Source organism: Rhipicephalus sanguineus, chromosome 4 (genome assembly GCF_013339695.2).
Source record: "Rhipicephalus sanguineus isolate Rsan-2018 chromosome 4, BIME_Rsan_1.4, whole genome shotgun sequence".
In the NCBI taxonomy this organism is placed as follows: Eukaryota; Metazoa; Arthropoda; class Arachnida; order Ixodida; family Ixodidae; genus Rhipicephalus; species Rhipicephalus sanguineus.
This window is the reverse complement of record NC_051179.1, coordinates 31,129,925-31,154,142: the sequence shown is the minus strand read 5'-3', so window position 1 is coordinate 31,154,142 and position 24,218 is coordinate 31,129,925. Positions and strand designations below refer to the sequence as shown.

At 50.5% G+C, this 24,218-nt stretch overlaps 1 protein-coding gene across 1 annotated transcript; it reads left to right on the top strand.

Annotated features, from left to right (window-relative positions):
* The first annotated feature begins 230 nt into the window (after positions 1–230).
* On the top strand, positions 231–22,598 carry LOC119391119 (kelch-like protein 10). Its single transcript, XM_049415157.1, has 10 exons — positions 231–470; positions 930–1,136; positions 2,073–2,281; positions 3,587–3,822; positions 5,888–6,083; positions 9,300–9,499; positions 9,963–10,073; positions 10,272–10,463; positions 12,902–13,024; positions 22,444–22,598. The coding sequence occupies exons 1-10, from the start codon at positions 231–233 to the stop codon at positions 22,596–22,598; spliced, it is 1,869 nt and encodes a 622-aa protein (XP_049271114.1).
* The last annotated feature ends 1,620 nt before the right edge of the window (positions 22,599–24,218 follow it).

Here is a 24,218-nt window from a genome sequence, read left to right as displayed (position 1 = left end):
CACTCTCTTCTTTACATGCTTGCTTTTTTTCTGTTTAATCATTACTTAATATTCCTGATATTCTGTAAAATTTCATATGAACAATTCTTGGCCAATCTCCCGGTGTGCGTGCGAGCCATACAAGAAGGAAATCATCCTAATAATCATCAGCCCCATCACGAGATGCTCGTGGCGCATGCAAAGCTGCCGTTAATTCTGCATTGACGCGTCGACTCGTTGTTCCGGGAGCCATGTCCGCGGCCTTCACGAGCGACCAGCCCCAGAGGGAGATCAGCAGCCTTTCAGGCGACTGCGTGATTCGCACTGTCGACGGCGGCGAGTTCAGGGCCCACCGCGGTTTCCTGTGCGCGCTGAGCCCCGTCTTTCAGGCGCTCTTCTCCGTCGAGTACGGGGGCCGCTGCGACGTCATGCTCCAGAACGTCACGGCTTCCACGATGGGCGCGTTGCTCGGTTTTTACTATTCGAACAAGGTTAGCCGTCTAACTACCACACCATGGAGGCGCGACACGAGTCGGTGCCTGAGACGTGCATGTGCGTGCGCACAGGGGGGCAGCCGGGGGGGGGGGATTGTAGGGGGTAGAGGTTAGTTCTCTACACCTGTTATCCAAGGGGGCTGCCAAGTCTGCCCTCTCAGTCTTTATTCTGTCGGACCTATTCTGTCGTTGTTTAATGTGCACGGTCATGGCGACGCCACTCTTCGTCTGTCTTGGCGGCCGAGGGTTCCTGATGTTGCGTTCCAAGAACTCTTTACCCCCATCTTTATTTCCGGAAAGCCGGGAAACCAAAGGCAGGTTGTGGTGATAAGCACGTCATCGCTTCATTTTTTCTCATCGCTTCTGTTCAAGTCCTCATCCCATGACGCAACCTAAATCGCTTCTATGAAGAGTCAATACTGACACCGGATTCGTTTCTTCCGGTTACTGCTGCAGCTGGGTCTCAACGAAGACAACGTGACCGAGATCCTGGCTACGGCAGATATGCTGCTCATGGACCAGGTGCGCAATCTCTGTCTGCACTACATGCTGCGCAACATGGACACCGAGAACTGCCTGGGCATGGCCGCCTTGGCACAGTGGTACCACTTCCCCAACTTCAACCGAGCGGTGCTCAGCTTCGTGCGCGAGCACTTTGACCAGGCAAGTGATTCACCCGCGAAGCAACTGCGGCTTTCCACACGGGCACTCTGCTACTAAAGATTTCCTATAAACCGCTTCTTAGTTACTGTTCACAGTTTGCACATATGAGATATTGCACGGAGTATATTGTCACGGGGTCGTGACATCGATGACGGCAGCAGTCGGCGTGTCAAAGATGAAACTCTTTATTTGGGAAACGGAAAGTCAAACTACAGCAATGCACACTGCACACTGATAGCGGCGAACAGAGCGTCGGCAGTCGAAAAAGCTGATCTGCAGCAAGGCGCGTCGGCATTTATACATGCGGCATCGAACATTCGAGCCTTATCGCTGGTAGCCGCGTTAGTTCCAGAACAATCTCAGCTGTTCGCGTTTTCGCACTCAAGCCTATAAGAAGATTCCAAGGAAGATTCTATAGCATAATCTGGAAGGTTGCCAGAGATTAGGGCGCAGCTTGCGCAAGCCAGCAGCTACGCGTGCAACGGACTAGTTAACATAAAAATAACAAAAGAAGCGCGCGTGGCAATATTTCGATACAACGCTTGCTAGTAACGAGAAAACCGTAACGCGTTTTGTGTGAAGATGGGAGTAAAAATTTTCTCCCTGTGCAATAGAAGTTTGAAAATCACGCGTAGACACACACAGGTTGCCTACAGCGTTTTATGCTGAACTTATATCGATGGATCTTTTTCAGGTGTTCAACGATACGGTTGATAGTAGTTAGAGTGCCATTTACTGGTTGTTTGAACGCGTTAATTTCTAAGCACCAGTGAGATCACACAGCGTATTGTGGGTGGCATGCCCGCTTGGGGAATGGCCTCATGTTTGAAGTATAAATCTGAGGCCTAATACACTCGTTAATCATTTTATGACACCCGTAATTAGCGTTCTCTGGTTGGTAATCCTTCCGCACCGCCCACTGCACGTTCGACGCAGGTGTGGCGTACAAGCGACGAGTTCCGGGATGTCTCCGAAGCGCTGCTCGTCGAACTGCTCTCTTCGAACGAGCTGAACGTGCGCGACGAGGTGGACCTGCTGCACGCCATAGTGCGCTGGTCATCGGCTAGAAATTCATCCGCTGCAGAGGCTGGTGCTGCTCTGTCGAGACTGCTGCAGTCAGTCCGGGTCGGCCTCTGCGAGTCATTGTAAGTGATGCATATAGGAAAACTGAGAACTATAGTTCCTGAAACTGAAAATCCAGAGATAGATGTGATTTATGCGTTTGTACTGCTTTATTTTTGTTTGAAGCGGGCTGCTATACCGTATTCTCTAATTCCATGCGTGAGAACAATACAAATTACAAAAGGTTTGTAAACGCAGTGTTAGCTTAAGGGCCGAATTGCGAAAATACTGTTTCGCAAGTGTCATTTTCCATTGGCCTACAGGAATCGCTAAGATTATGTTTATGTTCCGTATTGGATGAAACAGTTGTCTTAAAAACAATCTTAGCCTAAGTCAATTTTTGTGAATACGGGTTGCGATGTAGAGTGCTTTTTTTTTTAAATACATCGCACCTACTTTAGAACAGAGCTAGTGCTAGGTTGAGCGTTGTTTGTTTTTACCACTGTTTGTCTGGCTTTCTATATCTGTGACGATCGTAATCAACTGCGGCATCACTATGCCTTTCACAAAGTCTGAACAAGAAGGCAATATCCCAAAATTTCGTTGCTTCGGGTAAGAGCAACTTATTGCCAATATCCAAATCCCAGTCCCTTTGCTCATGTCTTAACCCCTCACGGTGGCCTAGGGGTTATGGTGCTCGACTGCTGACCCGAAGGTCGCAGGATGGAATCCCGACCGAGGCGTCCGCATTTTCGGTGGAGGCGAAAATGGTTGAGGCCCGTGTACTTAGATTTAAGTGCGCGTCAAAGAACCCCAGGTGGTCGAAATTTCCGGAGCCCTCCACTACGGCCGCCCTCATAATCACGTCGTGGTTTTGTAACGTTAAAACCCAATTATTATTATTATTATTTGCACTTCTCTACTTTTCTAACAACTTGAGGGTCCGAGCAACGTGCCCTTACGTGTGTTTAAGTAAACACAATACACCGCTAGTGTCCCAGGTGTCTAAAGCAAGGTCAAGGCAAAATTTAAACGATCAGCGTTATCAATAAAATTGCTGGGGTCTTACGTCCCAAAACCACGATATGATTATGTGGGACGCCGTAGTGGAGGGCTCCGGAAATTCCGGCTACCTGGGGTTCTTTAACATGCACCTAAATCGAAGTACACGGGCCTCTAACATTTTCGTCTCCATCGAAAATGCGGCCGCCAATGCAGGATTAGATCCCGCGACCTTCGCGTCAGCAGCCTTATCAAGAAGTCGTTACTTCGTTGCTTGAGTATATCTTACTCCGTTATAGCGACATTTCAAGTAAGTTTTTCTTGATATGAAAGCGGTATGGTTGAAGAAGGCGTTCACTCAACAGCAATTGCATCACTGTGCTCAGGGCGCTGGAACACTTCTGCCGCTTGCATCCGACGCTGGCGTGCAGCCGGGCGTTCAGCGAGGTTGTGTGGGAACCACAGCAACAGGGCCCCTGCCTGTGCTCGCCGAGCCCACTGCTGCTGGTGCAGTACGCTGCCGGTCGCAGCTGCCCGGACGCGCCGGACGCGGCGCCTTCCTTCGACGGCTACGGCGACGGCAGCAACACCGACGTCGCTGCCGCCGCTGCGGCCAAAAGACGTGCGTTGCAATGTCACATTGATTAGCATTTACTGTGTCAAAGTGTGCAGAGCTACTAACAGCGGAGAGCTGTAATGGCCGTCAGCGAAGCACCAGGAAAGGCAATTTCTTAAAGGGCCCCTAAACAACCGCTGAAAATACAAAGAACGAGTGCGTTTATTCCCGTCTTTTCGGCTCAAGTCTTGACGCCAGCAGTCTGTTCACGCGACGTCAGCAGGAAATAAGCTCAATATTGGTCCATTTACGATGCATATCAGTTGCAATTGTCGCCTCCCTGCTTTACCGTGCAGTCGCACGTCCGTTCTGCCTTGCATGACTATCGTGCGTGATCAACTGATTTCACCGTTTTGGGCGCTTTCGACTGCGCAAGCTGATTTAACACCATGTAGCCTATAGCGCGGAATTATGGTATGCTCAACGCCTAGGGCTGACATTGTGCACATGTTTTAATAAAGAAATAAATACCGTGGATGTGATAGCGCCTGTAGGATGGGCGCTGAAGGCGAAAAAGAAACCACTCTCTCGTCTTTGAACTCGGAGTGATCTAGGGGCCTTCTAAGAACTTTAGAAGAGCTGCAAGTATGATGGCTCAGCTAGCATGAGAACAATAGGTAGTACTTATATTCGCTTAACCTTTATCTTTTCGAAACTAAACTGATTGGTTATGCTGAACATTAATGGTGAACCTGATATTTGGATTATCAGGTTGCACACCAAATGATTATGCATGTGCATGTGCGAGATCTGGATGTCTTGTTATCTATATGAAACTGAATGTTCGAACATTTCGAAAGATGAAGCGCAATGAAAAATTCTGAAGAACGTCTGAAGACGCGAACGCGATGGTAGCAGAACGAAGTCAGCGCAAGAATTCATTCTAAAAATTTTTGCAGCAGACTATTAGAAATGAGAATTCACGATGTTCAGTGTACTGGCGTTCGTGAAGGAGATTGGCTTAAATCATCTCTTCTGCAATTGAAAGGAACCTCGAACGACGCTGTAAAGCCTGTCTTTCTGAATTTCATTACATTACCAGTAATATGGTTACTGCGTAATCATTCGGCTATAAATTCCTTCCCTCACTGAATAAAACTTCCATGGTGGTCAGTGGATATGGCGTTGTGCTGCCGACCATGATGTCGCGAGATCGTCTCCGGATGCCCTCTTCTCACTAAGGAAATCAGCTGTGTATGTAAAAGAACCTGATGTTTTGGAAACCTTGCTTTCAAAAGCGTTGTTATCTGTGTCCTTCTTCTGTTATCTGATCTCTTGTGCGGTATTAAATTTCTAAGTGTGTCGTTCCAACTTGTCCAAACATACAGCTTAGTATTTTCATAGCCTCTGAGACTGTGCTCCTTTGGGAACCTGAACACCATGACATGACACGGAAGGAGAACAGGGTACTCTCGGAGTGGATAACGTAGTAGCTTGAAGACATTAAAGGGCCCCTAATCACTCTGTGTTCAAAGACAAGAGAGCGGTTTCTTCCTCGCCTTCACTACCCTTCCTACAGGGTGGTGAAGGCGAGATCTCTTCCCTGCCACTTATTTATTCATAAGACACGGGGACAATGTCAGATTTGAACGTTGAGCCTATCGGGGCTTCGCGTTTTACGGCCCCACGCTGTTATCTCCACTTGCCCGGTCGAAGACACACAAAACGAAGTGAAATCAATTGAGCGCGCACGATAGTCAAGAGAGACGGGGCAGAACTGACGTGCGACTGCATGACAACGCATGGTAGCAGACAATGCACAACTGATGCCCCTCGTTTATGGACGAACTGAGTGCTTATGTCCTCATTACATCACATGAACTGACTGCTGGCGTTACGTACTGTGCCGAAACGATAAGAAACGCTAGGAGATAACACGCTCGTAATTGTAACTCCAAAGATTGTTCAGGGGCTATTCAAACGAAAAACATAAATAAAAATAGCACAGTATGAAGAGATGGTCATGATGTTGCACAGTCTACATAGTTAAGCAGAAAAATTTAAGCCTTTCCTTCAGCACGTTCTTAATAGACTTTTGTTCACAGCAGCATATATCGGCATTTTCTTACAGGAGCATCGTTCCCGCAGCTGGAGTGCGAGCGCTGCGGTGCAGCGCGGAACCCCGAGCGCTGGCTGCCACGCATGCCATACGAGATGCTCTTCGTGGTGGGCGGCTGGAGCGAAGGCCGCGAGCGTGATGCCGTCGAGACGTACGACCCCAGGGCTGAAAGGTGGCTCATGAATCACATGCAGGGATGTGAACCCAGGCAAGCTTAATTGGTGCACATACACGTTGTGCCTCATCGCGCATGCCCATTAGTTGGGCGTCGGCAAAGCTGCGATACTATATATTTTTTTTCTTTTCCTCGTGCTACTGAGGGGGCCATCGTTTCTTTGTGTGGATCAGCTTAGGACGAGAGTGTAAAAGATCCAATTATTAGAACACATTTCCTACCGGCTTTGAGTGTACAGCAACAAATTCTTGAATTGCTTTGTGACATTAAGGGACTGATTATAAGTAAACACGCAACACAGAGCGCGATGCATTCTCCTGCGATCTGTCCATTTGCCTTACAGCGCAACTATTTCGAGGCGACGTATATCACACTGACCTCTATTTACAAAGGGTAGGATATACAGGGCGTTGCAGCTAAAAAGCACCAAGTATTAAAAATATAAGCACAGCTCCTACGCGTTTCCAATTAGCGCACTATTGTTCTGAGCCATATAGATCACGTCAGAATATTTTTTCCAATCCGCCAAGCTCGGCTATTAACAAAGATTGCTTAACGAACTTTTTAAACGTGAACTCCAGAGAAAAGTTTTCAATGCAAAAGTTGTAGCGCTTGTTCAGAAACATCGAATTCTTTAGCCTATGTTAACTCCCCTGCGTAATTTTTTTCTGGCCTTTCTTTAAAGCGCGCTCATTTTTAAAAATGCCACGTGACTGCCGCCAAACGCGAAGAGCTTTTAGTGCCCTCAAATGTAAGTTTAACGAATTATCAAAGGCTGCTTTGCGCACGCAGGTCGATGGAACAGGTTATTGGTGACTGCGATGGACTTTAAAGGGGTCATGAACCACTTTTCCAAGTAATGATCTAATGGCCTCAGTATCGGAGTGTACTGCCTCCCGAATCGATTGCCGCAAAAATTTCTCGAATCCGTCAAGAATCAGCGGAGTTACTGGGGTTTGGCGCACGCTCCCAGCGCTTTCTCTCTTTTCTCATGCCGACGAGCGCACTGGAAGCTAGACAGGGAGGGATGGCATGGGGGAAAGAAGTTACGCCAGCGCGCGTCATGAAACGCGATCGCTCTCCCGCTGTGATTCGCTTGCGCGAGTGCGGCTACCGTGTACTGAGGAGTGCGGCGCCGGCAAGTGGCGGCACCCCGCGGCAAGAAGCGCATCTGATCCGAACGCCGCTCTCGATTTACGTCGGCTATCGGCCAATAAGCATGCTATGTCTCTTGCGACGTACAGCGGACAGACGCCCCGCCCACCGACGAGAGTGAGAACCGGCCTCTGTTTGAAAAGAGGGTGCCTGGGGAAACGGCAACTTCGCGCTCCGCTTGTGGCCATTACGCGGCGCGCACGACTGTAATATTTGGCAGAGCAGTTCATAGCCGTGTCAGCTTTCCGCAGGATGTGTTTTTTCAATAAGCCCAAGGGGTGCTTCATGACCCCTTTAAGCGACAAAATGAGCATACCGTTTCAACAACAAAAAAATTCAACGAAAAAGCGGCAGCCACAGAGCAAATGGTACATGAGACCGTAGGCAGCATTTGATGCAGCGTAGGAATTTTTCCTTTTCCTTTCGCACCAATGCAGAAACACATTGGAAGGGGCGAGGTTGACAGCGTGATGAAGGACCGAGATAAAAGATTCACTCACACGTGGCGGCCGAGATTTCGTAGATTTTTTTTTTATTTAGACGGTACGCCCCTATCATTTAGCGTCCATGGCAGTCACCTTTAGCCTGCTCCACCTACCTTCGTGCGCGAAACAGCCTTTGATAATACGTTCAACTTACCTTTGAGGGCACTAAAAGCGCCGCGCGTTAGGCGGCAGTCACGTGGCATTTTTAAAAATTCGCGCGCTTTAAAGAAAAGCTGGAAAAAAATTAAGCAGGGGAGTTATCTTAGCATAGATGAAAAAATTCGATGTTTCTGGACAAGCGCTGCGACTTTTGTATTGAAGATTTTTCTCTAGAGTTTCTATTTGAAAAGTTCATTAAGCAGTCTTTGTTAATTAGCGAGCTTGGCGGCATGGAAAAAAAAAACATTCTGACGTGCTCTATATGACTCAGAACAATACTGCGCTAATTGGAGACGCGTAGAACCTATGTTTGTTTTTTAATGCTTGATGCCTCTTAGCTGAAACACCCTGTACGTCGGGCGTTCAGTATAGAGAGGCTGCTGATTGTGCAGTGTCCGTTACTGGGCCTTTCCCAGATTAGAGGCACACAACGGAGAATCATTCCTTATGGTTCGCTTCTCTGCTTCGCTTTCGGAACCAACACCTTTCGATCCACTGCATGGAGAGTATAAAAATAGGTTTTGCGCGACCCGCCAGAAAAGCTATTCATTGTTCAGCCAACATAGAAACCATATGGTATATATGGATGAATTTGCCTGAAGTGCTTTCATCTAGTGACTCTTTATCTTCATCTTTCTAATCTAAATTTCCTCTGTAGGGCTTGTATGGCAGCACTGAGCAACATTTTACACCGAAAGCTTCGAGAGTTATGCAGCAACTAGCATAATATATTCTTATGCACCAGATAGTTGTGGTGCTACAACGCGCAGTGGAAAATGGTTTATACAAGAAAAACTGCCGTCTGCCTGTTATATCTCGAGGAGTTCTCGATTAATACGGCATCGCTCTGCTTGAGCCTCCGGCATATGTTAGATAGCGAAGCAACTGCCCCTGACTCGCGCTGGCGCCTGCTTTGATCCTCAACGCTATCGGGCGCACGGGAATTTTAGGACGATAGCTCTATTACTCCCAGCACAAACCCAGGAAACGTTTTTGTGCACGCGCTTGGCCTTGAAGATGAGCCTCCTCACACTTGCGTCGCCATAGTAACGGACGTGCGCAGTGTTGGTTTGTTTTCCTCTCCCGCGCACCCTCCCCATCGGTCAGCGAGAGCCGGGAGCCTCCGGGCGCACGTGCCTCAAGGCCTCATCTCTTGTCACGTGACTCCGTACTGGCAGTACGAAGACAGTGGTGGACAGCGTGCCGCTGCTTGCCGCGCGGTACACCGCCGCGGCATGATTTCCTCGGTAGTCGCTGTCATCGCTCGACGAGCTTGGTTTAACCGCGTTCAACCGCAGCATTTTTTGTTATAAGGGGATTTGGTCATGCTTTAGGGATACGCTGTATCATTTCGAGTGACCAGAGCAAGAAGTGGTACGTTGCGCGAATGATTTATTTCTTATTTCGGGCGCGATAGTGCAAGTATACGAACACACGTATTTTTGTGCAGGGCGTACCACGGCGTGGCATTGGTGCAGAATCGTTTATACGTGGTGGGTGGCATGCGAGAGACCGCGTACCTGCGCTCTTGCGACTCCTTCGACATCAAGCACTTCACGTGGCAGAGCTGCTCGAGCATGAACGTCTCTAGAGGCTACGTCTCCGTCGTGGCCCTGGAAGGTTACGTGTACGCCGTCGGAGGCCGCAATGGTACGCACGTGCATACGAGCATATCTCAACGTGAACACATACAAAGGTCTGTGTTTTGTGGGTGCGCGTAGTAGGCTCGTGACCTCCTTTCTGTGCACCAACATTTGGGTACTGGGCACTGGACACTGGAATTTGGGTTCCGGGTCGTGATTTGTAAGCAAGAATGAGGCTCTCAGATTACTTTATATATAGTCATCCGACATATATATAACATCGATGTTCTTTCTGTAGACCGCTAAGCAAATATATGACATGGCACATACCTGCGACACCACGGCAGTCGGTGCTTATAGGATTATAAGATAGCACCTTTGATATCTATCACCGCACTGGAACTGCAAAAGTGAGAACGTGTTCATCTCATTGAAACGGTGTTTAGCGAAGTGGCTAGGTTACGTTGATGCAATAAGATCTGTTTATATCGTTCTTGGCACTCGACGAATGAATCTCGGTCATCGTGCAGCTGCCGAACGCACAGCCTCCGTGGAGCGCTACGACCCGTGCTTCAACCAGTGGACCGTGGTGTCCGCCATGAACAAGAGGCGAAGTGACGGAGCCGCTTGCGCCTTCAAAGGCAAGTCACGACGATGCTGAAGAATATTTGTTCTTTAGTAGTACAGAGTCCTTCACTACTGTTGAAGGACTCTGATAGTACTATACTGAGAGTGACAGTGAAATATTGTGCAATATATATTAGCACGGGCAACACTACGACACAAGCGATATTATTTCAGGAATGATTTCTTGTACGTTTCCTCGCCCTCTTCCACAGGACGGATATACGTGAGTGGTGGCTTCGACGGTCAGAGGGTGCTGAACAGTGTGGAAATGTACACGCCCAGCCGCGACACGTGGTGCCTGGTGCGGCAGCTGCCAAGTCCACGCTGCAGCCACCAGATGGCTGTGCTCGGCGACCGGATGTACGTCATCGGTGGATACGATGGCCGCCGACGTTTAAGCACAGGTATGCAGGCCGATGAGCGATGTCGATGATCGGTGAAACATATTCTGGTCGCTACTCAAGAGAATTTCCGTGTGTGAAAAGACAGCCCGCGGTCTCGTAAGATAGGTTGAAGCATCGTAAGCCTAACACGACGTCTCGACGACACGTATAGGTAGGAAAGTATACTGGGTACCAGGGTTCTTCCTCTTGGTACCCAGGGGGTTCTTCCCTCTGGTACCCCCTGGTTCCCTGGAAAGCGGTGGGCGGCATTTCTACCGCCCCCCACCGCTTTCGACAGACCGCCCAACACTCACTGATGCCTTTCAATGCTTGTCTGAGGAGCAAAAAAAGAGAGGCAACTGTGGGTGCAGTAGCGGGCAGACAGCCGACATAAGAGATTCGTATTACAGCGATGTAGTCGTACGTACAGTCGAGCGCGATATGAAGGTTATCGCGCGACCGTCGACCGGCCTAGCGTCCCAAGGGCCTAGCAGCACGTTTCGGAACAGTGAAAATTAAGATTACGCATTCTTGTCGCCATCGTTGGCTGTTCCATGCTACAAAAATCGCCCCTACGATGAACTCCACACCCTTTCTCTCTATTGTAAGCTTTCCATTCGTTGCGATCAAGTGTACTTTTCGTGGCCTCTTAAAATTCCTGGGAAAGATCTGGTAAAGCTGGTGCTTGGCACTGCTTCGTCTGAACGGCTTGCTAAGTTGAACAAAATATATCGCGTTGTCATAAAAAAAAAGAAAGAAAGAAATGAAAATGCGCCTTACTCAGATGGGAGCGATAGCAGGGCCCGTATTCTCAAAAGGCGACAATCGCAAAAGTATCGCCTTTGGTGCGCGCTGATTGGCTATTGAGCAAACCGGAAAAGTTAGGGCGCCATCTGGTAATTCCGCCGACGTCAATTTTGCGTCATGATGCTCGACGGTGCTCTCGACATATTTGCAATAAACGAAGGCACCGTTAACCGTCGGCTCGTGGTGAAGTCTAGCATTTCAGTGACGTAGGCGGTAACGCAGCATTTTTTACGCCGAAGCTTTCATCGAGCATTACCTTGGGGTGTTATCAGCACTCGTTCTTTGCCAGCGCGTCTTTTTTCGTGGTTTGAACGTCCCAGGAACATGAACCGTGCGTTGCTCGCGTGGCTTATCGCGAGCCGGCAACATGTTGAGATCTTGAGACGATGTCGCTGCGGCGGCACGCTACAGCTGAACTCTCTGAGTACGCCGTGTTAAACTCTCAACGAAAATACGTTTCACGCAAAGTTGCATTCTTTAAATATTATACTGTGCATTAAATAATCGAACAAAAAAACGTTGAAAGCACTTTCAGCACGTCTTACACTTCAAGTAGCCACAGCCAAGCCGGCCAAGCCTGGCCACTGCGTAGAAGCAGGGGTGCTATCGCGGAACGATTCTATTTTTTATTCCAATGCTTTTCGTGCTTTTCGCGCTGGGCCATTGGTCAGAACGACGGTCCGTCCGCGTTATCAACGCGATCAGCCAGCCGCGAGTGGTGGATGATAAGAATAGCATAGAATATGGCATTGGAATCGGGAATAGCATCGTTCCGCGATTGCACCCCAGCAGCACACGCTCGAAAACGCCGTACTCGGGTTGCTCTGCGCTCGTACAGTGCGCTCACTCCCGTGTTGTGGGACATTCGTACTACCAGCGGCCAGTTTCAACAATGACGTCACAGGCAAGTCTTTTTTTTTAACTTATTGAACGCATCAAGTTCTACGTCACCAAACGCGATACTATCGCCTTTTGCGATCGTTTGAGAATACGGGCCCAGCTTAAGGAACAGAAAAAAGAGTGAGCGTAGCTTGCCTGATACTTCCCTCTCCTCGAAAGAGGATTCTGGGCCGTAGCGCTGTTGTAGTTCGTGGTCGATGCTCGCGCGATAACCTTCATATCGCGCTCGACTGTACGTTTTCTACTGGCGGGCCCTGCCTCCCGCCACCTGGGTACCTAAAAAGGAGTCTCAAGATCGCCAATGCCAGTGGGAGTGCTCGAGCGACACACGCGTCCTTACTTCCGTTTTCTATATGCAAATATCGTTGTCAGTGCTTACGCCCTCCATGTGAACGAGACACATCATAGTTACCAGAAGTGCCCGATGAGAAATGAAAGGTGGATATTTGTGCAAAACGAGAAGTTCGAAAATTTGTAATTCTTAAGCTTAACCCCCTCCCCCCCCTCCGCTCTCTCTCAATATATGTGTTCACCCCTCAAACATTTCTGGCGAGAACCCTGCTGGATACGTAATGTTCTAGTCAGTTCTATGTAGTTAATATCATAGTACCCGATACGCTCCGTGATGCGCCGTCCATTCACACCACTAAGGCGTTAACAACATGTGCCCACGAGACAGCGTTTTTGTTACGCCTATGCAGACGGCGTTCTCCTCGGTTACGTGTGTGGCGTTTTTCTCGCCCCGTTTCTAGTGATGTGCGGTGGAGATGAGGGGGCGCTTTTTTGGCGCCATGCGTCCCCCATGAGAATCGGTCGCAGCACCTTCGCCGCAGCTCTGTTCGACGGCGAGCTGTACGTCATGGGTGGTTTCGACGGTGAGTAGTGCGTCTGATGGGTTACGAAGCGCCAGGGTTTGTTTTGAGATGCTTATCGACAAACCATATGCCATAGATCGTTCTCTCTCTCTCTCTCTCTTTTCGTATGATCAAGGCAGCGATTCTACAAGATGATGCAGTTTGTAAATATGTAAGGTGTTTAAGCGTGGACTACAGCTCAGCGCGTCGTCACGTAAAATCATTTTAGAACACAACAGCGAAGTGTCAAAAATTGCAAACTCTACACGGGTCAAGACTACAAGACCAAGGAGAAGCGCTATCTTGCAACCCAATTTTAAATGCGAAGCATCTCTTAGCGAAGCTTTGGCACTTTGAGCGTTTCTTTACGTATCTATCTATAGCCGCCTACGTCTGGGTGCTCTGTGATCGCCTCCTTAACTTGGTGTAGACCAAAATTGGCATGGGAGGGTAAGAGGATTTGACGAATATGACTGTCGGGTCATGACATGAATAACATGAAAATCCTGTCGCGTACGTCGTCAAACCCTTTCCTCCAGACACGTGTGGCACATACCCGTTTACCACGGGCCGTGGTGTACGGGTATGCGCCACAGGTGAATGATAGTTTATATCTATGCAGGAACGGCGAGAACAGAAATTGGTAATTTAAATGCGAGAGCGTTGAGCGAAGCCGACGTCGGCAGCGTTGACCCGATGAATGAATAGAATAAAAATTAGGATTCCAGCAGGAATCGAACCCAAGCATTCTGCGTGGCAGTCAGGTATCCTACCACAGAGCCACGCCAGGTCTATAAACCGGTTTGGAAAAACAGCCTATGCAGGCTTACTCTCGGTGCAACGTCAACTGTGGTTGTGGTGCGGGCTATATAATCTTACAAGAAAGCAACAAACACTACATATGTACATAGGCGTCATATCAGATTAACGTCTGTGGTTCCAGTGTTGGCTACGTTTTTATAGCAGTCTAATAAATATTACATCTGTATTCCTATGATTCAACAAACTATATTGAAGCATTGCTCGACCCCAGAGGAATACATCAACGGAAGTTACGTATGATATCACATGATTGCACCATAAAGTGCACTTAGTTTCAATAACACTGACGCATGTACTCTAACGTGAGGGCTGACGTTACGTCGCAACATAAGTTACCCTTTAAACGCCAGTGTTGGCGACGTGCCTGCTAAGCCCACGATGTGCACACAGCTAGTACACTTACAAAAACACGTCGATCCACCCCGTAACGCTTGGCTCAAAGCCATAAAGTACAGCATAGAAGTACTCGCTGACTGCTTCGCTTGAAACCGATTTCCACAATGCGTGGGAGCTGCCGAATAGTATTTTTTATTTTAAGCAACATACGTGCATACATGTGCTACGTGAGCCAACATTAGCCAAAGTGGTGTTCGTTTTCTTCTTTAGCTATTTAATGAGGTTATTTAATGAGTTATATAATGAGTATATTACCTAAACCTAACAGACAACAAAGCCAAGGAAAATATAAGGGATGTTGTTTGTAGTAATTATGATGTAAATGGGAAGAAAATAAAGCGGACGGAAAGATTACTTGTCGCTGGCAGCGACTTGGCAGGGACGATAGCGTTTACGGACACTGGTGGCGCCGGCGGACAACTACGGCGCCAAGAACGGCCCTTGTTGTGATCTCATAACAGCTTTCGCTGTAAAAACTTGGGGGACGCTCAAGCTTCACCTTTAAGAGTTGAACGCGATAGCGATATCCGGCCGCATCCTCATCGTACTGTTTCGCTTGTCATTATGCTCAGTCGCCCGGTCTCTCTCTCTCTCTCTCTCTCTCTCACACACACACACACACACACACACACACACACACACACACACACACACACACACACACACACACACACACACACACACACACACACACACACACACACACACACACACACTCACACACTCACTCACTCACTCACTCACTCACTCACTCACTCACTCACTCACTCACTCACTCTCTCTCGACATACCTGTAGTAAAGGTAAAGGTTTCCTCCCTCTTCAACAGCACTTTTATGACAACAGTGGACCCACTACGTGTGTTTAAGAGAATGCGCGCACTAATGTGTATGCCCTTTGTACTGAGTGGCATGCTTTAAATCAGCAGCAAATACGCGCGTGATACTTCTTCGAAGTTGCGATGCACCCACTACGTGTTCGTAAGAGAATACGCGCAGTAATGTGTGTGCCTTTTGTAATGGGTGGCCGGCTTTAAACCACCTACTCGTTATGCAGTTCACATGGTGTGACGCCCGATGGCAATATACCCTTGTACCCCGTTTTACTGCGATATTACATCTCGTACTGTGACACCTGTACACAGGACGCGTATGTTTGTGAAGCATTAAAGTTAATTTCAGCGCAGTTCCAAGCAGTGGAGTGGCTCTGTGGTAGAACACCTGCTTGACACGCTGACGGCCTTGGTTCGATTCTCACTCGAACCTAACATTTTATTTATTATTTATTTTATACAACATGATGATTTTTCGCTCACAACCAACGACGCCGACACCGGAATTTCGGCGGAACGAGCTCTTTAACGCTATCGCGTTAAACAGGAAATGAAACAGGGGTCTCATGGGAAATGTTACACGAACGCGACCAAGCGGCTTCAGAAGAGGTGGGCTTGTCGACGCCACGCTTGCTCCCTCCTATTTTTTTTTCCTCCATGCGGTAAGCTGTCCCTGCGAATTCCACAGCAGGAAGCGGTTTCAACTCTCTGTGAGAACAAATATCCAACAATGTAACACAACAAGTGCAATGTTCACCATCAAGAACATATATTTACGAGGCAAGTTCGATATGTGGCTCAAGGAACGGCCCCCATTGGACTGAATGCCACGAGATGCGTTAAGCCATAGTGAAATCATCAGCGTTGCGATTCGCGTATGATGCGACTATCGATCACATCCGTTATATGAACTAGCAATTTAAGATGAGAACTGCTCCATGACAAGAGAGAATGGCACTTTGGTTTGAACTCAGTTTCAGCAGCGCTCTCTTATCGTTTGAGGCGATCCTCTATTAAAACATTTTTACTACTACTACTACTGCGTCTACTACTACTACTACAACAACTACTACTAGTACTACTTCACCAGTCTACTGGCATTATATCTTATACATTCTATCATTCATTATACCCATCCACTCAGAATTCCACTAATAATGTAGTAGTAGAAATGTTTTAATTGTGGATATAACCAGAAATGTATGATAAAATGAGACAAATATGATAGCACTAGCACGTAGCAAAATAATGAGCTGCTGAGAAATATAGCAGCAAATATTGCCACGCGCGTTTCTTTATCACTTTTGCTATATTCGGTTTTCGGCCACAAAGACTGCCAGCAACGCTCAGCGCGAACCGCGCCTCATTGTTCGAGAACTTTCACGATCATTGTAGATCATTTTGTTAAGATTGCGCGCAAGACGCGCACACTCGAGCTTATTCTAGAAATTGCACAATAGCCAGCGATAACGCTGGAATATTCGACGGCACATGTTTAAATGCCGACGCGCTTCACCGCTGGTCAGTTGATCGACGGACGACGCCCTGTTCGCCGCTATCATCGTACAGCGTGTATTGCTGTAGTTCTAGTTCTCATTTTCCGGCCACAAGTTCGGCCAAATAAACAGTTCCATCCTGCAAACGCCGACTGCTGTCTTCGTCGACGTCACGACCACGTGACATCTGGTGGAGGTGCTGCTTCATGATCCGGACGCCACCGCGGAGCGCTGACCCAAGCCCAAGCCGCGCTGAAGACGACGCTACAGACAACCCGGATCGTCGTACCAGCCGCCGGCAAAAGGGACTACACCCAGAGTACGGGCTCCTTCCCGAAAACACCAGGCAGCCCAAGACCGTCACATCGACCGCCGAGACGATGACAGCCCCCATGCCGCCTACAACGGTCGTGATGCAACAGCCAAAGGAGCCACCGACTTTCCGTGGATCGTCGTTTGAAGACCCGGAGAGCTGGCTGGAGACGTACGAGCGAGTCGCCACCTTCAATCACTGGGACTCTGAAGAGAAGCTGCGCCACGTCTTCTTCTACCTAGAAGACGCCGCGAAGACGTGGTTCGAGAACCGTGAATCGAGCCTTCAAACCTGGGACCTCTTTCGGACGACGTTCCTCAATACATTCGCGAGCATCGTCCGCAAAGAAAAGGCTGCTGCTTTGCTGGAGACAAGAGCGCAGCTACCGAATGAGAGCGTCACCATTTACACGGAAGAGATGACGCGACTTTTCCGCCTGGCCGACGCTGCCATGCCTGAGGAAAAAAAGGTCCGCTTCCTTATGCGGGGAGTGAAACAAGACCTCTTCGCAGGATTGGTGCGGAACCCCCCGAAAACAGTCACCGAATTCCTCACCGAGGCCACAACTATCGAAAAGACACTTGACATGCGGACGAAACAATACAACCGCTCTCCGCTGGCTGCAACCTATTCCGAAGTGCACTCGCTGGCCACCGACGATTTGCGCGAAACGATCAGAGCGATTGTGCGGGAGGAGCTGCGCAAACTGTTACCTTCGCCGCAGCATCAAGTGGATTCAATCGCCGACGTTGTCCGCGAGGAAGTCCGGCAATCGCTTGGAATTCCCGAAGCACCGCAGGCTCAGCCGGAAGTCATGAACTATGCTGCTGCAGCCCGACGCAACGCCCCTCCTCCTCACCCACGTCAAGACGCCGCGCCGCCGCAGCAGTTTCGCCGTCAGGCACCGCCGCCACCACAACCGTCGCCATACCGCCCGCCGACAGGACAACGCTGTGCCCCCCGAAAGACCGACGTTTGGCGTGCCCCTGACAACCGCCCGCTCTGCTACCACTGCGGGGAGGCCGGCCACACGTACCGACGCTGCCAGTACCGACAGATGGGGCTACGCGGATTCGCCGTCAACGCGCCGCGCCCGCAGCCAGGCGAACGGCCTCGCGACATCGACGACTACCTCACCGGAACACAGTGGCAAGGACAACGACCTTCCCGCTCGCCGTCGCCCGGCCGCTACATGTCACCGCACCGCCGGCAGTACACTGGCCCAAACCGGGGCCGGTCGCCTAGCCCGTATCCGGAAAACTAAGGGCAGCAACCGATGGAGGTGCGGTTGCTGAACGACGAAATTCTGAAGATCCTCCGCCGTCGACGACGACGCCGCGACGAAGTTCCGAGCCCCCGCCGTACGCCGAACGACGTCCTGAAGACGAAGCTTTGCGACCGGAAGGAGACCTGACGACGCAACGCGGAAACAGCGGTGCAAACCGACGTAGCCGTGACCCGACGCCACGACGTAACCGTAACGCAAGACGGCGGACTAGCGACCTCGACGTTCTGATCGACGGCCACAATGTCACCGCTCTCGTCGACACTGGAGCCGACTATTCCGTCATCAGTGGGCCGTTCGCAGCAAAGTTGAAGAAAGTTAGGACTGCTTGGGAAGGCCCCGAGATCCGGACCGCTGGAGGCCATCTGATAACGCCGATCGGTGTCTGCACGGCGAGAGTCACCATCAAAAACCGGACTTATCCTGCGAGCTTTGTAATCCTACAAAACTGCTCCAGGAATGTGATACTTGGAATGGACTTCCTAAGTGACCACGGCGCCGTCATCGACCTGAGGTCTGAGTCGATAACACTAACCTCAGACAAAGCGCTCCCGCCCCATGCGACGCCAGGGAAGCATGCATTGAATGTGATAGAAGAGCAGGTGACCGTTCCGCCACGCTCCAGCGTCATTATCTCCGTCGGCACCGAAAAAACTGCGAACCTTGAAGGCGTCATCGAGGGCGATCAGCACCTACTCCTGAACCGTCAAATATGCGTCGCACGAGGTATAGCCGAGCTGCGTGACGGTAAAGCAAAGGCAGTGCTGACGAACTTCAGCCACGAATATCGGCACCTCAACATTGGAACGACGGTTGCCTACATCGACGAATGTGTAGCCGCCAGCAATGCTTTCGCCCTCTTCGATGCTGCCGAACCTGCTTCGACGAATAGAGGCCCCGAGCCGGATTTTGACGTCAACCCGAGCCTTCCGAAGGTCAAGCAAGACCAGCTAAAAAACCTGCTCCTGCAATACAAGGACTGTTTCTCGTCGTCATCGCGGGTCCGACAAACGCCCCTTGCGAAGCACCGCATTATAACGGAAGAAAATTCTCGACCACTTCGTCAGAGCCCCTACAGAGTTTCGACGCGAGAACGTGAGGCCATAAAGAAACAAGTCGACGAAATGCTACGCGACGACATCATCCAGCCTTCAAAGAGTCCGTGGGCGTCACCCGTGGTGTTAGTGAAGAAGAAGGACGGGACACTGCGCTTCTGCGTTGATTATCGGCGCCTGAATAAAATCACGAAGAAGGACGTGTACCCCCTCCCACGGATAGACGACACCCTGGATCGACTTCACGACGCGACGTACTTTTCGTCGATGGACCTCAAGACCGGTTATTGGCAGATCGAAGTAGACGAAAGAGACCGAGAAAAGACCGCTTTTATAACACCCGATGGCCTCTTTGAGTTCAAGGTCATGCCTTTCGGTCTCTGCTCGGCACCTGCGACGTTCCAGCGCGTCATGGACACCGTACTGGCCGGATTGAAGTGGCAGACGTGCCTTGTGTATTTGGACGACGTCGTCGTGTTCTCCTCGACCTTCGACGAGCATCTCCGGCGGCTTGAGGCAGTACTTCAAGCAATCAAGACCTCCGGACTGACCCTGAAGCCAGAAAAGTGCCGATTCGCATACGACGAGCTCCTGTTTCTGGGTCATGTGATCAGCAAGTCTGGAGTGCGCCCAGACCCACGGAAAACAGCTGCCATCGCCGACTTCGCCCCACCCACCGACAAGAAGGCCGTGCGCCGATTTCTCGGCTTATGCGCCTATTACAGACGATTCGTCAAAGACTTTTCACGGGTCGCCGAACCACTGACGCTTCTCACGAAGACTAACGTCGAATTCAGGTGGCAAACAGCGCAAGTCCAAGCATTTCATGAACTCAAACGATGCCTGCAGACACCTCCGATACTTGCGCATTTCGACGAATACGCCGATACGGAGATTCACACCGATGCAAGCAGCGTAGGACTCGGCGCCGTCCTTGTGCAGCGGACGGGTGGCCTGGAAAGGGTTATCAGTTATGCTAGCCGGTCGCTGTCTAAGGCAGAGGCGAACTATTCCACAACAGAAAAGGAGTGCCTCGCCATCATCTGGGCTACGTCAAAGTTTCGCCCCTACCTCTACGGCAGGCCCTTCAAAGTTGTGAGCGACCATCACGCCTTGTGTTGGCTAGCTAACTTGAAGGACCCTTCAGGTCGCCTTGCACGGTGGAGCCTAAGACTTCAAGAGTTTGACATTACCGTCGTGTACAAGTCCGGAAGGAAACACTCCGACGCCGACTGCCTGTCTCGTGCCCCTGTCGACCCACCACCGCCCGACGACCCGGATGATGACAGCTTCTTGGGAGCCATAAGTGCCGACGACCTCGCCGAACGACAGCGAGCCGACCCGGAACTGGAGGGCCTTGTGGATTATCTCGAGGGCAGGACCACCGTCGTTCCGAAGGTATTCACGCGGGGACTGACGTCGTTTTTCTTGCGCAACGGTGTTCTCCTAAAGAAGAACTTCTCACCGCTTCGAGCCGATTGCCTTCTCGTGGTACCCTCGACATTGCGGCCAGAGGTCCTCCAGGCTCTACACGACGACCCGACGTCTGGACACCTGGGTGTTTCTCGCACGCTAGCAAGAATACAGGAGAAGTACTACTGGCCGCGCCTTTCCGCCGACGTCACCCGTTACGTAAAGACCTGCCGGGACTGCCAGCGACGCAAGACACCACCCACTAGGCCAGCCGGACTTCTACAGCCTATCGAGCCACCTCGACGGCCGTTCCAGCAAATCGGGATGGACTTACTGGGGCCGTTACCGATGTCCAATACCGGAAACAAGTGGATCGTCGTGGCGACTGACTACCTCACCCGCTACGCCGAGACAAAGGCCTTGCCCAAAGGCAGTGCCGCCGAGGTAGCCAAGTTCTTCGTGGAGCACATCGTCTTGCGTCATGGCGCCCCAGAAGTCCTCATAACAGACAGAGGTACCGCCTTTACTGCGGACCTAACTCAGGCGATCTTCAAGTACAGCGAGACGAGCCACCGCCGCACCACCGCTTACCACCCGCAAACCAATGGCCTCACCGAGCGTCTAAATAAGACAATCGCCGACATGCTGGCCATGTACGTCGACGTCGAACACAAGACATGGGACGCCATCCTTCCGTACGTGACCTTCGCGTACAATACGGCCGTACAAGAAACGACACAGATGACGCCATACAATTTGGTCTACGGACGGAGCCCGGCGACGACGCTCGACGCCATGCTACCGAACGTCACTGACGAAGAAAATCTTGACGCCGCCGCTTACTTACAACGTGCCGAAGAAGCTCGACAGCTCGCCCGCCTGCGCATCAAGGCCCAGCAGAACACCGACAGCCGTCGTTACAATCTTCGACGACGCTTCGCGGAGTACCAGCCCGGCGACCGTGTCTGGGTCTGGACACCAATACGACGACGCGGACTGAGCGAGAAGCTTCTGCGTCGATACTTCGGACCGTACAGGGTACTTCGACGTCTCGGCGCACTCGACTACGAGGTTGTCCCCGACGGCATCACGAACTCTCAGAGGCGCCGAGCTCGACCCGAGGTCGTGCATGTGGTGCGCCTTAAACCGTACTATGCACGTTAAACGCACCAGAGGACACTAATGTTTGCTTTCTTTATTAGTTTTCTTTAGTATTGCATGTATTCATGTTCTGTTTTTAAGCATCGGGACGATGCTTTTTCAGAGGGGGGCATTGCCACGCGCGTTTCTTTATCACTTTTGCTATATTCGGTTTTCGGCCACAAAGACTGCCAGCAACGCTCAGCGCGAACCGCGCCTCATTGTTCGAGAACTTTCACGATCATTGTAGATCATTTTGTTAAGATTGCGCGCAAGACGCGCACACTCGAGCTTATTCTAGAAATTGCACAATAGCCAGCGATAACGCTGGAATATTCGACGGCACATGTTTAAATGCCGACGCGCTTCACCGCTGGTCAGTTGATCGACGGACGACGCCCTGTTCGCCGCTATCATCGTACAGCGTGTATTGCTGTAGTTCTAGTTCTCATTTTCCGGCCACAAGTTCGGCCAAATAAACAGTTCCATCCTGCAAACGCCGACTGCTGTCTTCGTCGACGTCACGACCACGTGACACTACTAAGCACATAACTACTTGCGATATGCTACTGTAGACTCTATTACTGTACCACTTCCGTCATCAGCGTTGCTGCATTGATTCAACGTTTCTCTTTAACGCCCTTCTGCATAAGAATTACTCAGTCCTTTCATCTGCCGACTGTCCTCAGGAATGGGCACCACAGCGGAAGTGGAGCGCTACTCGCCGTCCTCTGACAGCTGGCGCCCCGTGGTGCCGCTCAACGAAGCGGTCTCGGCCGCGGCCGCCTGCGCAGTGAAGGGCCTCGCCGTCTCCAGGCGCCTCTCCGCCTGCGCCAAGCACTAGCCACAACGACAGCTTCATTAACGAATTTAATAAGAATGCTTTCATTTTTATGAGACTTCAAGCTCGTACAAATATTTCCTCTTGTCAGGCGAGCCGTCAACGTAACACTTCCCTCCCCCATACCTCCTTTCATCTTTCACTTGCGCTCGCACGTCTAGATGTATGCATATCTGAGTAATACGGACGTCGCTGACAGCGGAGTTAATATATGGTTAAATGAGTGTAGACACCAAGATCGGGCGGTAACATGACACAAGTAACTACAGCATGAGCTTTTGAGTGCTTGTAACGAATTCTGTGACGAATTGCTGTGACGTGATTAGTCAATTATATCACCACACACAGGTTTCATACCTCTTGGCGGTAGTTCTTGAAACTTTTGGTGTCCACACTCCTTTAAGTACTCGCATACCCCGAAAATTCTGGGAGACTTGTTTCCATGTGTGGTACAGTTGTAATAATGGTTGGTTGATTGCTTTATGGGATTTGACGTCTCAAAGCGACTCAGGCTTGAGATACGCCGTGGTGAAGGGCTCCGCATAATTTCGACCACCTTTAACGTGCAGTAACATCGCACACTACGCGGGCCTACCGTTATGATTGGGGTTGTAATGAAACGCAGATCACTACAACGGGAGTGATCATCACCAGGCGCCTGTACGTGATTAAAGGGGCCCTGCAACACTTTTCTAAGTAATCACCAAATGGATTCATTGAAGGAGCTTATTGACTCGTGAATCGACTGCCGCAAAAATTTTTAGAATCCGTCAAGTACGAGCGGAATCACAAAGGTTGGTCGCACGCGTCAAGCGCTTTCTCCCTCCTTTCTTACCAGCGGGCACGCTGAAAGCTACACAGGGAAGAGGGGGTGGAGGGGCTGACAAGGGGGCAAGAAGATGCATCCGTTCATCAGCGCGACTCACGACCATGAGCACGTTCTTTTCTTTTATTGCAAGTTATATGGACACACTCGGCGGATTTCTGCCGTCGCCTTCATGTCCCGGATATGTATATGGAGCGCTCTCGGGAAGCGGCCGCGTCCACCAGCATCACCGTCGGGTGTAGGCCCGAGTGTTGGCTGCCATGGCTCTCACAAGGCCCCATGGCCTTGAGAGAGCCACATGATCCCCGCTGTTAGAGATGCCATCGGGCGTAGCCCCCGAGCGTTCCTTTCTGGAGGCCACGGAAGATTGTCGAAGTCAACATCTCGGTCGGATGTAGTCCCGAGTGTCTGGTGGATGCCAACGGTTGAAGTGTACTGCTTCGTTTGGCATCAAGTCTCGACGTCACGTCCGTGGAGTTCCCAGGAAGCTGCAACGTCCATTCGCAACACCATCGGGTGGACCGAGTGTTGCTACGCATTACTGAACCAACGAGTCGGAGCACAAGGTTCTGCTTGACCTCCGGAGCAGCAGTATATCATTGCACGACCCTACGGCAGCGTCCATTCATGCGCTGCAGTTTACCTCGCCAAGCCACTGCGACAGCTGCGTTCTCGTGCCAACGCTCCATCCACGAAAGTGTATCCCGCATCAGCTGTTTCTTTTGCCCGGTGGGACTTTCCACACTAAGACTAAGCATGTGCGCTTTCTTTTTTAGTTTTTCCCAGGTTTTGTAAAG

Coding starts and splice junctions, on each gene's coding strand:
- LOC119391119 (XM_049415157.1), top strand. CDS start 231: ATGTCCGCGGCCTTCACGAGCGACCAGCCCCAGAGGGAGATCAGCAGC. Junction 1,137..2,072: donor TGCGCGAGCACTTTGACCAG/GCAAGTGATTCA, acceptor CGTTCGACGCAG/GTGTGGCGTACAAGCGACGA. Junction 2,282..3,586: donor GTCGGCCTCTGCGAGTCATT/GTAAGTGATGCA, acceptor CACTGTGCTCAG/GGCGCTGGAACACTTCTGCC.